This window comes from Rhinatrema bivittatum, chromosome 1 (genome assembly GCF_901001135.1).
Source record: "Rhinatrema bivittatum chromosome 1, aRhiBiv1.1, whole genome shotgun sequence".
Lineage (NCBI taxonomy): Eukaryota > Metazoa > Chordata > Amphibia > Gymnophiona > Rhinatrematidae > Rhinatrema > Rhinatrema bivittatum.
The window spans coordinates 818,151,238-818,163,593 of record NC_042615.1 but is presented as its reverse complement, the minus strand read 5'-3'; the positions used below and the strand labels follow the sequence as shown (position 1 = coordinate 818,163,593).

The 12,356-nt window shown below is 46.4% G+C and overlaps 1 protein-coding gene across 7 annotated transcripts in view; it reads left to right on the top strand.

Annotated features, from left to right (window-relative positions):
• The window catches only part of LOC115078839 (phospholipid-transporting ATPase ID-like), a 215,351-nt gene that overhangs the window by 179,338 nt on the left and 23,657 nt on the right, over nt 1–12,356 (top strand). For 6 of the 7 annotated variants that reach the window (XM_029581907.1, XM_029581893.1, XM_029581903.1 and 3 more), the window contains 2 exons: nt 1,695–1,918; nt 11,759–11,842. In XM_029581907.1, the coding sequence (XP_029437767.1) occupies nt 1,695–1,918; nt 11,759–11,842 (308 nt within the window). Of the gene's footprint in view, nt 1–1,694; nt 1,919–8,873; nt 8,973–11,758; nt 11,843–12,356 lie in introns of those variants that run through there. The other variant, XM_029581934.1, reaches the window with a different exon arrangement.

Below are 12,356 nucleotides of genomic sequence, written 5' to 3'. Positions count from 1 at the left end.
GATCACTACTGATCCCCCATCTTTCAATCACTGAGGCAGGAAAATGTTACGGTTACCTACGTTCAAGTTCATGTCCGCGATGTCTCTCAGTGTCCAGAGACAAAAGCAGACGGATCAAATCTGGTACAGTTTCCTCCAACAACAAGCTGCGGACTTGGTTAATCATTTACATCTCCCGAATGTAAGTAAGATCACACCTGTTCACTAATAACAGGTCAATTTCCCGGACGACTCCGGGGGAGTCACAGCTTTATAACCAATACCTAGTGAATAATTTGTTTTGGACCTGAACACACTGATGTTTCCTTGCAACACTTTATTCTTAGGCCACACTGGCCTAGTAGTTCGTTATGTCATTACCCTCAGCACAGACGATAGGGAGGGAGGGGGAGGGAAAGGGGGGTTAAAAACAGAAAAGGTAGTATCCTAGAGTATCTTGTTAAGGAAGACACACGTTAGCACATGTCCTATCTACTAAATGTGCTCAGTTAAAGAACGAAGTTTGAATTTTATTTTTGGTTATTTGTTTAATTCTCTCTGAGTTTAATTTAATATAATGGCTCAAGGGGAACGGAACTAACGTTCTCCTGCCAAAGTTCATACTGTCGTAAGCCTGTATTATAATTGAGTCTTTATAACTTGATTTTTGTAAGCGCTATAAAACAGCTATACTGTATGTATTATATTACTGAATATAAATAAATAAATAAATAAATAAATACGGGGCATCTCAAACCTTCCCAGTCCTTGGAATATCTGGGAGTCTGGTTCGACACTAAACAGGGCAAGGTCTTCCTCTCATGCGGATAAGGAAGTAGATGTCCCAAGTACGTCTGTTGATGAACATTATATGCCCAACGGTGTGGAACTATCTTCAAGTCCTTGGTTTGATAGCGGCAACCCTGGAATTAGTGCTATGAATAAGGGCAGAGATACGACCACGCCAATGCTCCCTGTTGTCACGTAGGAACCTGCTGTCTCAAGACCATTCGATTTGTCTCCTCCTACTGATGGAAGTATGCTCTTGGCTCCAGTGGTGGCTGCAGGAAGCTCATCTGGGCAGGGGTTTACCTCTGTCCCCTCCGAAATGGCTGGTCCTCACGACAGACGCGAGCCTCCAGGGCTGGGGAGCTCACTCTCAGGAACTGATGGCCGAGGGTGCTGGACCAAGGAAGATGCCCTCTGGAACATAAACCATCTGGAAGCCTGGGCAATCAAAATACTGAAGGTCTGAGGTCACTGCAGGGGTGTATCTAGGGTGACGTCAGCTTTGAAACCTGACTCCGGCTCCATCTGCTGGCAGGGGAGTATAAACCCATTAGTCCTGAGTCCATCTGTCTACACTAAGGAAAATGAAATTATCAGGTAAGTAATGTCTCCATTATTCCAGCTGCGTGCATCAGGTGGGGATCAGAGACTAGGAAGGGATGAGATAATGATATGTAACGTGTGATATATTATTCCAGCTGCACGCATTGGGTGGGGATCAGAGAATAGGAAGGCATGCAGTAATGATATGTAACGTGTGATATATTATTCCAGCTGCATCCATCGGGTGGGAATCAGAGAATAGGAAGAGATGCGGTAATGATATGTAACATGTGATATATTATTCCAGCTGCATACTTTGGGTGAGGATCAGAGAATAGGAAGGGATGCGGTAATAATATGTAACATGAGATATTTTGTTCCAGCTGCTCATATCGGCGTGGGGATCAGTGGACAGGAAGGTATGCAAGCGGTTCTGTCCAGTGACTTCTCTTTTGCACAGTTCCGCTACCTACAGCGCCTACTCCTTGTGCACGGCCGCTGGTCTTACATTCGTATGTGCAAGTTCCTCCGCTACTTTTTCTACAAGAACTTTGCTTTCACGCTGGTCCACTTCTGGTACGGCTTTTTCTGTGGATTCTCGGCGCAGGTGAGCTCTTTTCTTACCTTACCCCAAGCGTGAGAATTATTTCTGCCCACTGGGTTGTGATATAAGTAGCAGACACAGCTTCTCGCTCAGGTTCCCCAGGACTGTTTGTCAAGAGGATGCTTGGGTGAAGACTGGAAAGCATGGCCTAGTGAACGCATTTAAGAGTTCAGAACACTGTACTTGCTGGAATCAACAAAAAGAGTGAGGATGCCAGAAAAACGGAAAATAGGGCAGGTGAAATGTGAGCGATACCACAGGCATCCATGTTTCTGGGTTATTGGATATCCTGCGATGGTGGAATCGAGTGGCAGCCAGATCGGTCTGGCAGGCTGCATGTTCTGTAATAACTACTGTATATAGTCTTGAATAAGTCGAGAAATGTCAGAAAATAAGCCCAAAAAAGCTGGGTTGACTTATACACGCATACTATCAGTTTTTCCTCGTATACTATAACGTTCCCGAGGTATGCGCATACATATGCACCAACCGCCGAAATGGAGCAGAGTTAGCCACTTACATCAAGCGGCTAGCTCCGATATTAGCAGTTAGTCACTTAACTTTTGCGGCTATCTCTGATCGTGCGGCTGACCTATCCTAAAGTTAGTGCGCCCAATGACATTTTTTTTTAATACGGATATGGTTTTTCTTGAATTCTTATCTTCCTGATAATTCACTCATTTTAAACCTTGACTTATGAATGGGTCAATGGATTTCAAATCGCCCATCGACTTATACATGAGATCAAATTATACACAAGTATATATGATAGAAGTCTTAGCAGAAACGCAGTCACCCACGTAGTCAGTTTCCTAGCGTGCAGCCAGATGGACTTAGGACCAATGGGTTATGCTCCTCTGCCAGCAGATGGAAACGGAGTCAGGTTGCAAAGCTGATGTCACAGCACATATACCCCTGCAATGACCTCAGCTCTCCAGTATTTTCCATCTCCAGCAGATGGTGGACGTATCTCTCCCTATAGGGAATGTTGTACTTTTTGGAAGGAGAAATTCTACATTCTAAATTGAAGGAAATTGAGCCCTGCCCTCCTGCGGTGATACCTAAAGGTCCCTCCCCCAGTTGAGAATTCCTGAGGTGATTTCCGAGATCCCTCAGAGGTTGCCTTGGTCCGGTAGCCGATTCCCGGCATGGACTTTGCTACTTAAGCAGCTGAAAGGCAGCGGGTGTAGGAAGCTGAGCTCGGTGGTGACGGCCAAAGCCTTCTCCCCCCCAGAAGCCAGAGACCTTCTCTGTACTCAGCCGGTAAGCACTGAGCCCAGGTAAGTTTAAAAAAAAAAAAGGAAGATTACCTCCCGATTCAGAGACAATCAGAGGGAACTTCAGTAGGACTCCCCTTGGTCTCCGTGATCATCACGCCGAACCAACGTCATTCCTGCTTCCCATTGGTAAGGGGAATTGGGCTTCCGAGTGGGTTGAGCAGCCCCCAGTGGGCTAGGTCCTGCTATAGGCTTGGTTGGCACACCGCGTGGTAGGCCGCAGTGGCAACATCTTGCTCGCGTTTGTGTGTGTGCCGTATTGCCCTCCATAGGATGTCAGTACGAACAGTATGTCGGTTCTGCGCACGAGCTGTGCACATAACGTCACGCACGTCCCTACGCGTACAACTTTGAAAACGCACGATATAGAAAGAGCTATGCTCATGGGCTGTGCATGTGAATTGCCACGTCCCACCCGGACACTCGGAATTTGTACACACGTATTTTTAAGTGTGAGTTAAGAGAGCATGCATCTACTGCTGCCAATGGCACTGCCAACCAAGAAAACTAAGCCCCTTGCTCTCTGCAATGCTTGCCATATTAGAGCCTCACCTTACAAAGGGTATCCCTGGCAGGGACCTGGATGGCACGGACGAAGAGGAGGATATAGATTCCTTGGAAGATGGAGAAATTCCCTCTGGGTTAGAACCATATCAGACAATGTTACAATTTTTCCATGGAGACAAAATGCCGGCCCTGGTTTCCCAGACCCTGAAGATGCTGGTAGTTCCTGGGGCGGATTCAATGATGGAACAAAAGAAGAATCCCTTTCTGATTTCTCTGCTACTTTCCAGTGATGGATGCATCATAGTGGATAATACTTTGAAATCGTCGGCTCAGTGTGCTGCGGCAGTCAAAAAAGCAAACAGAATGTTGGGAATTATTAGGAAGGGAATGGTGAATAAAATGGAAAATGTCATAATGCCTCTGTATTGCTCCATGGTGAGACCGCATCTTGAATACTGTGTACATTTCTGGTCACCGCATCTCAAAAAAGATATAGTTGCGATGGAGAAGGTACAGAGAAGGGCAACCAAAATGATAAAGGGGATGGAACAGCTCCCCTATGAGGAAAGGCTGAAGAGGTTAGGGCTGTTCAGCTTGGAGAAGAGATGGCTGAGGGGGGATATGATAGAGGTGTTTAAAATCATGAGAGGTCTAGAACGGGTAGATGTGAATCGGTTATTTAAACTTTCGGATAATAGAAGGACCAGGGGGCATTCCATGATATTAGCAAGTAGCACATTTAAGTCTAATCGGAGAAAATTATTTTTCACTCAACGCACAATAAAGCTCTAGAATTTGTTGCCAGAGGATGTGGTTAGTGCAGTTAGTGTAGCTGGGTTCATAAAAGGTTTGGATAAGTTCTTGGAGGAGAAGTACAATAACTGCTATTAATCAAGTTTACTTAGGTAATAGCCACTGCTATTAATTGCATCAGTAGCATGGTATCCTCTTGGTGTTTGGGTCTTGCCAGGTTCTTGTGGCCTGGTTTGGCCTCTGTTCGAAACAGGATGCTGGGCTTGATGGACCCTTGGTCTGGCCCAGCATGGTGATTTCTTATGTTCTTAGGAGTTGATTGATCTGGAATGGGATGCCCCAGAAGCAAGTTTTAAAGGGGACCGAGTGTTGGAAACTCTATATCCTCTGGACCCAGTGGTAAGGGAACGTTTGCATTTTCCTAAAGTGGATGCACTGGTCTGTGCCGTCTCTAAATGAACAACTATCCCAGTGGAAGGAGGAGCAGCCTTAAAAGATGCACATGATAGGCGGATTGAGTCTATCCTTAAACAAGCCTTTGACACTGTAGCAATGATCTTGCAGATCGCTGGCTGGTTCTCACGACAGATGCGAGTCTCCGGGGCTGGGAAGCTCACTGTCAGGAGCTGATGGCCAAGGGATGGTAGACAGAAGAAGAGGTCCTCTGGAACATCAATCACCTGGAAGCCCGGGCAAGCAGATTGACATGTTTACAGTTCATTATACCAAAAACGTTGATTTCCAAATTGAACCTGACTGAATACTCTGAGAGATATTATTAAAACATTGCAATTTTTAAATTATTTAAATTTTTTTACTTTTTAAATTTGGATTTTTTTAATTTTTTAAATTTTAAATTGAACCTTCATAACACCCCACAAATAAGGAGCACCTTTGCTCAATATTTTTACCGCTTCGGGGTCCTCTTTAATCATTGGTCCTAATGTCCTTAGTTTATAATTTTTATAGAAAATCCAGTATCTTAATCTCAACTTTTTCTTAAAAATTCTTAATGCATTAAATTTTCTGAGAAATAAAATACTTCCTCTTCAATGAAAGTTTGCAATCCAGAGTTGCAATGTTTTAATAATATCTCTCGGAGTATAGAGTCAGGTGCAATTTGGAAATTAACGTTTTTGGTATAATAATTATTCTTGTTGGTCAAGGAAAGATTTTCTTATAACAATATTGATGTTTACAGTTCAGCCACAGACTACAGAGCCAGGCAGTTCGCATAATGTCGGACAACACAACAACGGAAGCCTACATCAATTGCCAGGAAGGAACCAAAAGCCAACGAGTGTCACAGGAGATAGACCTCCTGATGGAATGGGAAGAAGTACATCTACAGATGATCTCAGCCTCCCATATTGCAGGAAAAGACAGCATCAGAGCAGACTTTCTAATCAGGGAGAGTCTGGATCCAGGAGAGTGGGAGTTGTTGGCCAAAGCATTTCAACTGATATTAAATCGTTGGGGCCTCCCATCAATTGACCTGCTGGCCGCATCCCACAATGTGAAGGTTCCTCGATTCTTCAGTCACAGAAGAGATCCGTTGTCCCTGGGAATCGACACTCTTGTCCAGACCTGGCCGGAAGACGGGTTGCTGTACACCTTTCCTCCATGGCTCCAGCTGGGCAGGGTCATTTGCAGAATCGAACGCCACAGGGGACTAATCCTACTGGTAGCTCTGGATTGGCCCAGACATCCGTGGTATGCGGACATGCAGAAACTTCTAGCAGAGAATCCCCTGTGCCTTCCATCACAGGGACTGGTCCTTCAAGAGGACCTGACTCTATTCTGTCTTACAGTTTGGCCCTTGAGATGGCTCGCCTGATGAAGCGAGGATATTCTGCAGCAGTAACTGTCACCTTACTCCACGCTCGGAAGTTCTCCATGTCCTTAGCGTACATGCAGGTCTGGAGAGTGTTTGAGGCCTGGTGCGAGGAACATGGCATCAGCCCTCAAGCGGTCAGAGTCTCACTCATTCTGAAATTTTCGCAGGACAGTTTGAATAAAGGTTTGGCCCTTAACTCCTTGAAGGTTCAGGTAGTGGCTCTTTCCTGTTTCAGGGGTAAGGTGAATGGGGCTTCCCTGTCAGCCCATCCTGATGTGGCCCATTTTCTGAAAAGAATGAAGCACCTTCGACCTTCCTTCATTTCGGCCGCAGCAAAGTCTTTCCTTGCACTTGTTGACCTAAAAGACGGTGTTCCTGGTGGCTGTATGCTCGGCACATCCCATCTCTCAACTGCAGGCGTTGTCGTGCAGGGAGCTGTTCCTCCGGATAACTCCAGGGACACTACAGCTTTATACTGTCCCATCCTTCTTGCCCAAAGTAGTCTCGGAGTTTCATTTGAATCAGTCTATTTCCTTGCCATCTCAAGGACACGGAGGAATATTGTCTCCTCCGTCATTTGGGTACCTATATTCCTACTGAAGTTCAGTGTTTATGGTTGGTTGAGTACAGTTACGGTTATCTGTTTTTGATCATATTTTTATTCCTATTTTTTAGTCAGGTCTTTTCACTAGTATGTCCGCAGTGGCTTTTGAAGAGAATACTGGAGAGCTGAGGTCACTGCAGGGGGTGTATGTATGGTGATGTCAGCTTTACAATCTGACTCCGTCTCCATCTGCTGACAGGGGAGCATAACCCATTGGTCCTGAGTCCATCTTACTACACTAAGGAAAACGAAATTATCAGGTAAGTAATTTCACTAGTCTATCTGGCAGGCCAGGTGTTGCTGGCTGTTTAGTTTATTGCCGAGCTTTGTGATTTAGACAGGGGAAAGGTGGGTTCAGGATGGAAGTGAGCAAGGATCTGGTATGCTCTTCTGCCTGAGATGGTGGAGCGCAAAGGAGAAAGACAAAAGTCTGGGATGTATCCTTCACAGTGAGCATAGGATAACTGGGCAGACCAAATGGTCTTTTTCTACTGTTATTTACTGTGTTCCTAATTAATACTGCTCGTCAGGTGGAAATATACCCTTGGGTATATTTCCACCTGACGAGCAGCTCAAGTTACCCATCTTGGGGTAACTTGAGCTGCTCGCTCAAGTTACCCCAAGATGATAATTAGGATTGCTCGTTGGTGCCCAGTAAACTAAGACTGCTGGATTTTAACCTGTCTCTCCTGTCTGTGCAGACAGTGTGTGATAAATGGTTTATTTCTCTCCCTAATCTGGTGTACACCTCATTCCCCATGCTGAGTCTTGCTGCTGGATATTAACCTGTCTCTCCTGTCTGTGCAGACGGTGTGTGATAAATGGTTTATTTCTCTCCCTAATCTGGTGTACACCTCATTCCCCGTGCTGAGTCTTGCTGCTGGATAATAACCTGCTCTCTCCTGTCTGTGCAGACGGTGTGTGATAAATGGTTTATTTCTCTCCCTAATCTGGTGTACACCTCATTCCCCGTGCTGAGTCTTGCTGCTGGATATTAACCTGCTCTCTCCTGTCTGTGCAGACGGTGTGTGATAAATGGTTTATTTCTCTCCCTAATCTGGTGTACACCTCATTCCCCATGCTGAGTCTTGCTGCTGGATAATAACCTGCTCTCTCCTGTCTGTGCAGACGTGTGTGATAAATAGTTTATTTCTCTCCCTAATCTGGTGTACACCTCATTCCCCATGCTGAGTCTTGCTGCTGGATAATAACCTGCTCTCTCCTGTCTGTGCAGACGGTGTGTGATATATGGTTTATTTCTCTCCCTAATCTGGTGTACACCTCATTCCCATGCTGAGTCTTGCTGCTGGATATTAACCTGCTCTCTCCTGTCTGTGCAGACGGTGTGTGCTAAATGGTTTATTTCTCTCCCTAATCTGGTGTACACCTCATTCCCCGTGCTGAGTCTTGCTGCTGGATATTAACCTGCTCTCTCCTGTCTGTGCAGACGGTGTGTGATAAATGGTTTATTTCTCTCCCTAATCTGGTGTACACCTCATTCCCCCGTGCTGAGTCTTGCTGCTGGATAATAACCTGCTTTCTCCTGTCTGTGCAGACGGTGTGTGATAAATGGTTTATTTCTCTCCCTAATCTGGTGTACACCTCATTCCCCATGCTGAGTCTTGCTGCTGGATAATAACCTGCTCTCTCCTGTCTGTGCAGACGTGTGTGATAAATAGTTTATTTCTCTCCCTAATCTGGTGTACACCTCATTCCCCATGCTGAGTCTTGCTGCTGGATAATAACCTGCTCTCTCCTGTCTGTGCAGACGGTGTGTGATATATGGTTTATTTCTCTCCCTAATCTGGTGTACACCTCATTCCCATGCTGAGTCTTGCTGCTGGATATTAACCTGCTCTCTCCTGTCTGTGCAGACGGTGTGTGATAAATGGTTTATTTCTCTCCCTAATCTGGTGTACACCTCATTCCCGTGCTGAGTCTTGCTGCTGGATAATTACCTGCTCTCTCCTGTCTGTGCAGACGGTGTACGACGAGTGGTATATTACTCTCTACAATCTGGTGTACACCTCATTCCCCATGCTGAGTTTTGCTGCTGGATATTAACCTGCTCTCTCCTGTCTGTGCAGACGGTGTGTGATAAATGGTTTATTTCTCTCCCTAATCTGGTGTACACCTCATTCCCCGTGCTGAGTCTTGCTGCTGGATAATAACCTGCTCTCTCCTGTCTGTGCAGACGGTGTGTGATAAATGGTTTATTTCTCTCCCTAATCTGGTGTACACCTCATTCCCCGTGCTGAGTCTTGCTGCTGGATAATAACCTGCTCTCTCCTGTCTGTGCAGACGGTGTGTGATATATGGTTTATTTCTCTCCCTAATCTGATGTACACCTCATTCCCATGCTGAGTCTTGCTGCTGGATATTAACCTGCTCTCTCCTGTCTGTGCAGACGGTGTGTGATAAATGGTTTATTTCTCTCCCTAATCTGGTGTACACCTCATTCCCCGTGCTGTCTTGCTGCTGGATAATAACCTGCTCTCTCCTGTCTGTGTAGACGGTGTGTGATAAATGGTTTATTTCTCTCCCTAATCTGGTGTACACCTCATTCCCCCGTGCTGAGTCTTGCTGCTGGATAATAACCTGCTCTCTCCTGTCTGTGCAGACGGTGTGTGATAAATGGTTTATTTCTCTCCCTAATCTGGTGTACACCTCATTCCCCGTGCTGAGTCTTGCTGCTGGATAATAACCTGCTCTCTCCTGTCTGTGCAGACGGTGTGTGATAAATAGTTTATTTCTCTCCCTAATCTGGTGTACACCTCATTCCCCATGCTGAGTCTTGCTGCTGGATAATAACCTGCTCTCTCCTGTCTGTGCAGACAGTGTGTGATAAATGGTTTATTTCTCTCCCTAATCTGGTGTACACCTCATTCCCCATGCTGAGTCTTGCTGCTGGATATTAACCTGCTCTCGCCTGTCTGTGCAGACGGTGTACGACGAGTGGTATATTACTCTCTACAATCTGGTGTACACCTCATTCCCCATGCTGAGTCTTGCTGCTGGATAATAACCTGCTCTCTCCTGTCTGTGCAGACAGTGTGTGATAAATGGTTTATTTCTCTCCCTAATCTGGTGTACACCTCATTCCCCATGCTGAGTCTTGCTGCTGGATATTAACCTGCTCTCTCCTGTCTGTGCAGACGGTGTGTGATAAATGGTTTATTTCTCTCCCTAATCTGGTGTACACCTCATTCCCCGTGCTGAGTCTTGCTGCTGGATATTAACCTGCTCTCTCCTGCCTGTGCAGACGGTGTGTGATAAATGGTTTATTTCTCTCCCTAATCTGGTGTACACCTCATTCCCCGTGCTGAGTCTTGCTGCTGGATATTAACCTGCTCTCTCCTGTCTGTGCAGACGGTGTGTGATAAATGGTTTATTTCTCTCCCTAATCTGGTGTACACCTCATTCCCCGTGCTGAGTCTTGCTGCTGGATATTAACCTGCTCTCTCCTGTCTGTGCAGACGGTGTACGACGAGTGGTATATTACTCTCTACAATCTGGTGTACACCTCATTCCCCATGCTGAGTCTTGCTGCTGGATAATAACCTGCTCTCTCCTGTCTGTGCAGACAGTGTGTGATAAATGGTTTATTTCTCTCCCTAATCTGGTGTACACCTCATTCCCCGTGCTGAGTCTTGCTGCTGGATAATAACCTGCTCTCTCCTGTCTGTGCAGACGGTGTGTGATATATGGTTTATTTCTCTCCCTAATCTGGTGTACACCTCATTCCCATGCTGAGTCTTGCTGCTGGATATTAACCTGCTCTCTCCTGTCTGTGCAGACGGTGTGTGATAAATGGTTTATTTCTCTCCCTAATCTGGTGTACACCTCATTCCCCGTGCTGAGTCTTGCTGCTGGATAATTACCTGCTCTCTCCTGTCTGTGCAGACGGTGTACGACGAGTGGTATATTACTCTCTACAATCTGGTGTACACCTCATTCCCCATGCTGAGTCTTGCTGCTGGATAATAACCTGCTCTCTCCTGTCTGTGCAGACAGTGTGTGATAAATGGTTTATTTCTCTCCCTAATCTGGTGTACACCTCATTCCCCGTGCTGAGTCTTGCTGCTGGATAATAACCTGCTCTCTCCTGTCTGTGCAGACGGTGTGTGATATATGGTTTATTTCTCTCCCTAATCTGGTGTACACCTCATTCCCATGCTGAGTCTTGCTGCTGGATATTAACCTGCTCTCTCCTGTCTGTGCAGACGGTGTGTGATAAATGGTTTATTTCTCTCCCTAATCTGGTGTACACCTCATTCCCCGTGCTGAGTCTTGCTGCTGGATAATTACCTGCTCTCTCCTGTCTGTGCAGACGGTGTACGACGAGTGGTATATTACTCTCTACAATCTGGTGTACACCTCATTCCCCATGCTGAGTCTTGCTGCTGGATAATAACCTGCTCTCTCCTGTCTGTGCAGACAGTGTGTGATAAATGGTTTATTTCTCTCCCTAATCTGGTGTACACCTCATTCCCCATGCTGAGTCTTGCTGCTGGATATTAACCTGCTCTCTCCTGTCTGTGCAGACGGTGTGTGATAAATGGTTTATTTCTCTCCCTAATCTGGTGTACACCTCATTCCCCGTGCTGAGTCTTGCTGCTGGATATTAACCTGCTCTCTCCTGCCTGTGCAGACGGTGTGTGATAAATGGTTTATTTCTCTCCCTAATCTGGTGTACACCTCATTCCCCGTGCTGAGTCTTGCTGCTGGATATTAACCTGCTCTCTCCTGTCTGTGCAGACGGTGTGTGATAAATGGTTTATTTCTCTCCCTAATCTGGTGTACACCTCATTCCCCGTGCTGAGTCTTGCTGCTGGATATTAACCTGCTCTCTCCTGTCTGTGCAGACGGTGTACGACGAGTGGTATATTACTCTCTACAATCTGGTGTACACCTCGCTGCCGGTGCTGGGAATGAGTCTGTTTGACCAGGTACGTGTTGAAGTATTTCACCACAGCCGATTGAAACAGAACAAAGCTTATCCGGTGCTTGAAGCCTGGACTGAAGCAGACATTATTGGAAAAGAGGGCAGCCGAATCTGGGGTTATTCTCCCTGCTGAGGGACAGGGGGTGCTTGTGATGCGTGCTGAGTCTGTCTCTCTCAGGATACTCTCTGTACCTCCGTTCTCTTTTGATCTGTCCTTTTCATTTTCTGTCCCTGACCCGCTGCTCTTCACCGCCCGCCAGCACAGGAGAGGACACAGCAGCTTCCCCAGTAAGTAGCATGCAGTGCCTGTATCCGAGCGAGGGCGTGAAAGGGGCGCCGTCACCTCGTGCGCCTGCGGGTTTCATTCCCAGCTAAGGTTCCAGGTGGGCAGGGACGGGTTTTGCCCCAGAGCATCTGTGGCATTGGAGCTGGTGCTTTTCTTACAAGATATGGCCCTGCCGGTCCATGGCTGCACTGAGGCAAATCCAGGCCCAGCTCATTCTGTCCCTGCTGGTTCA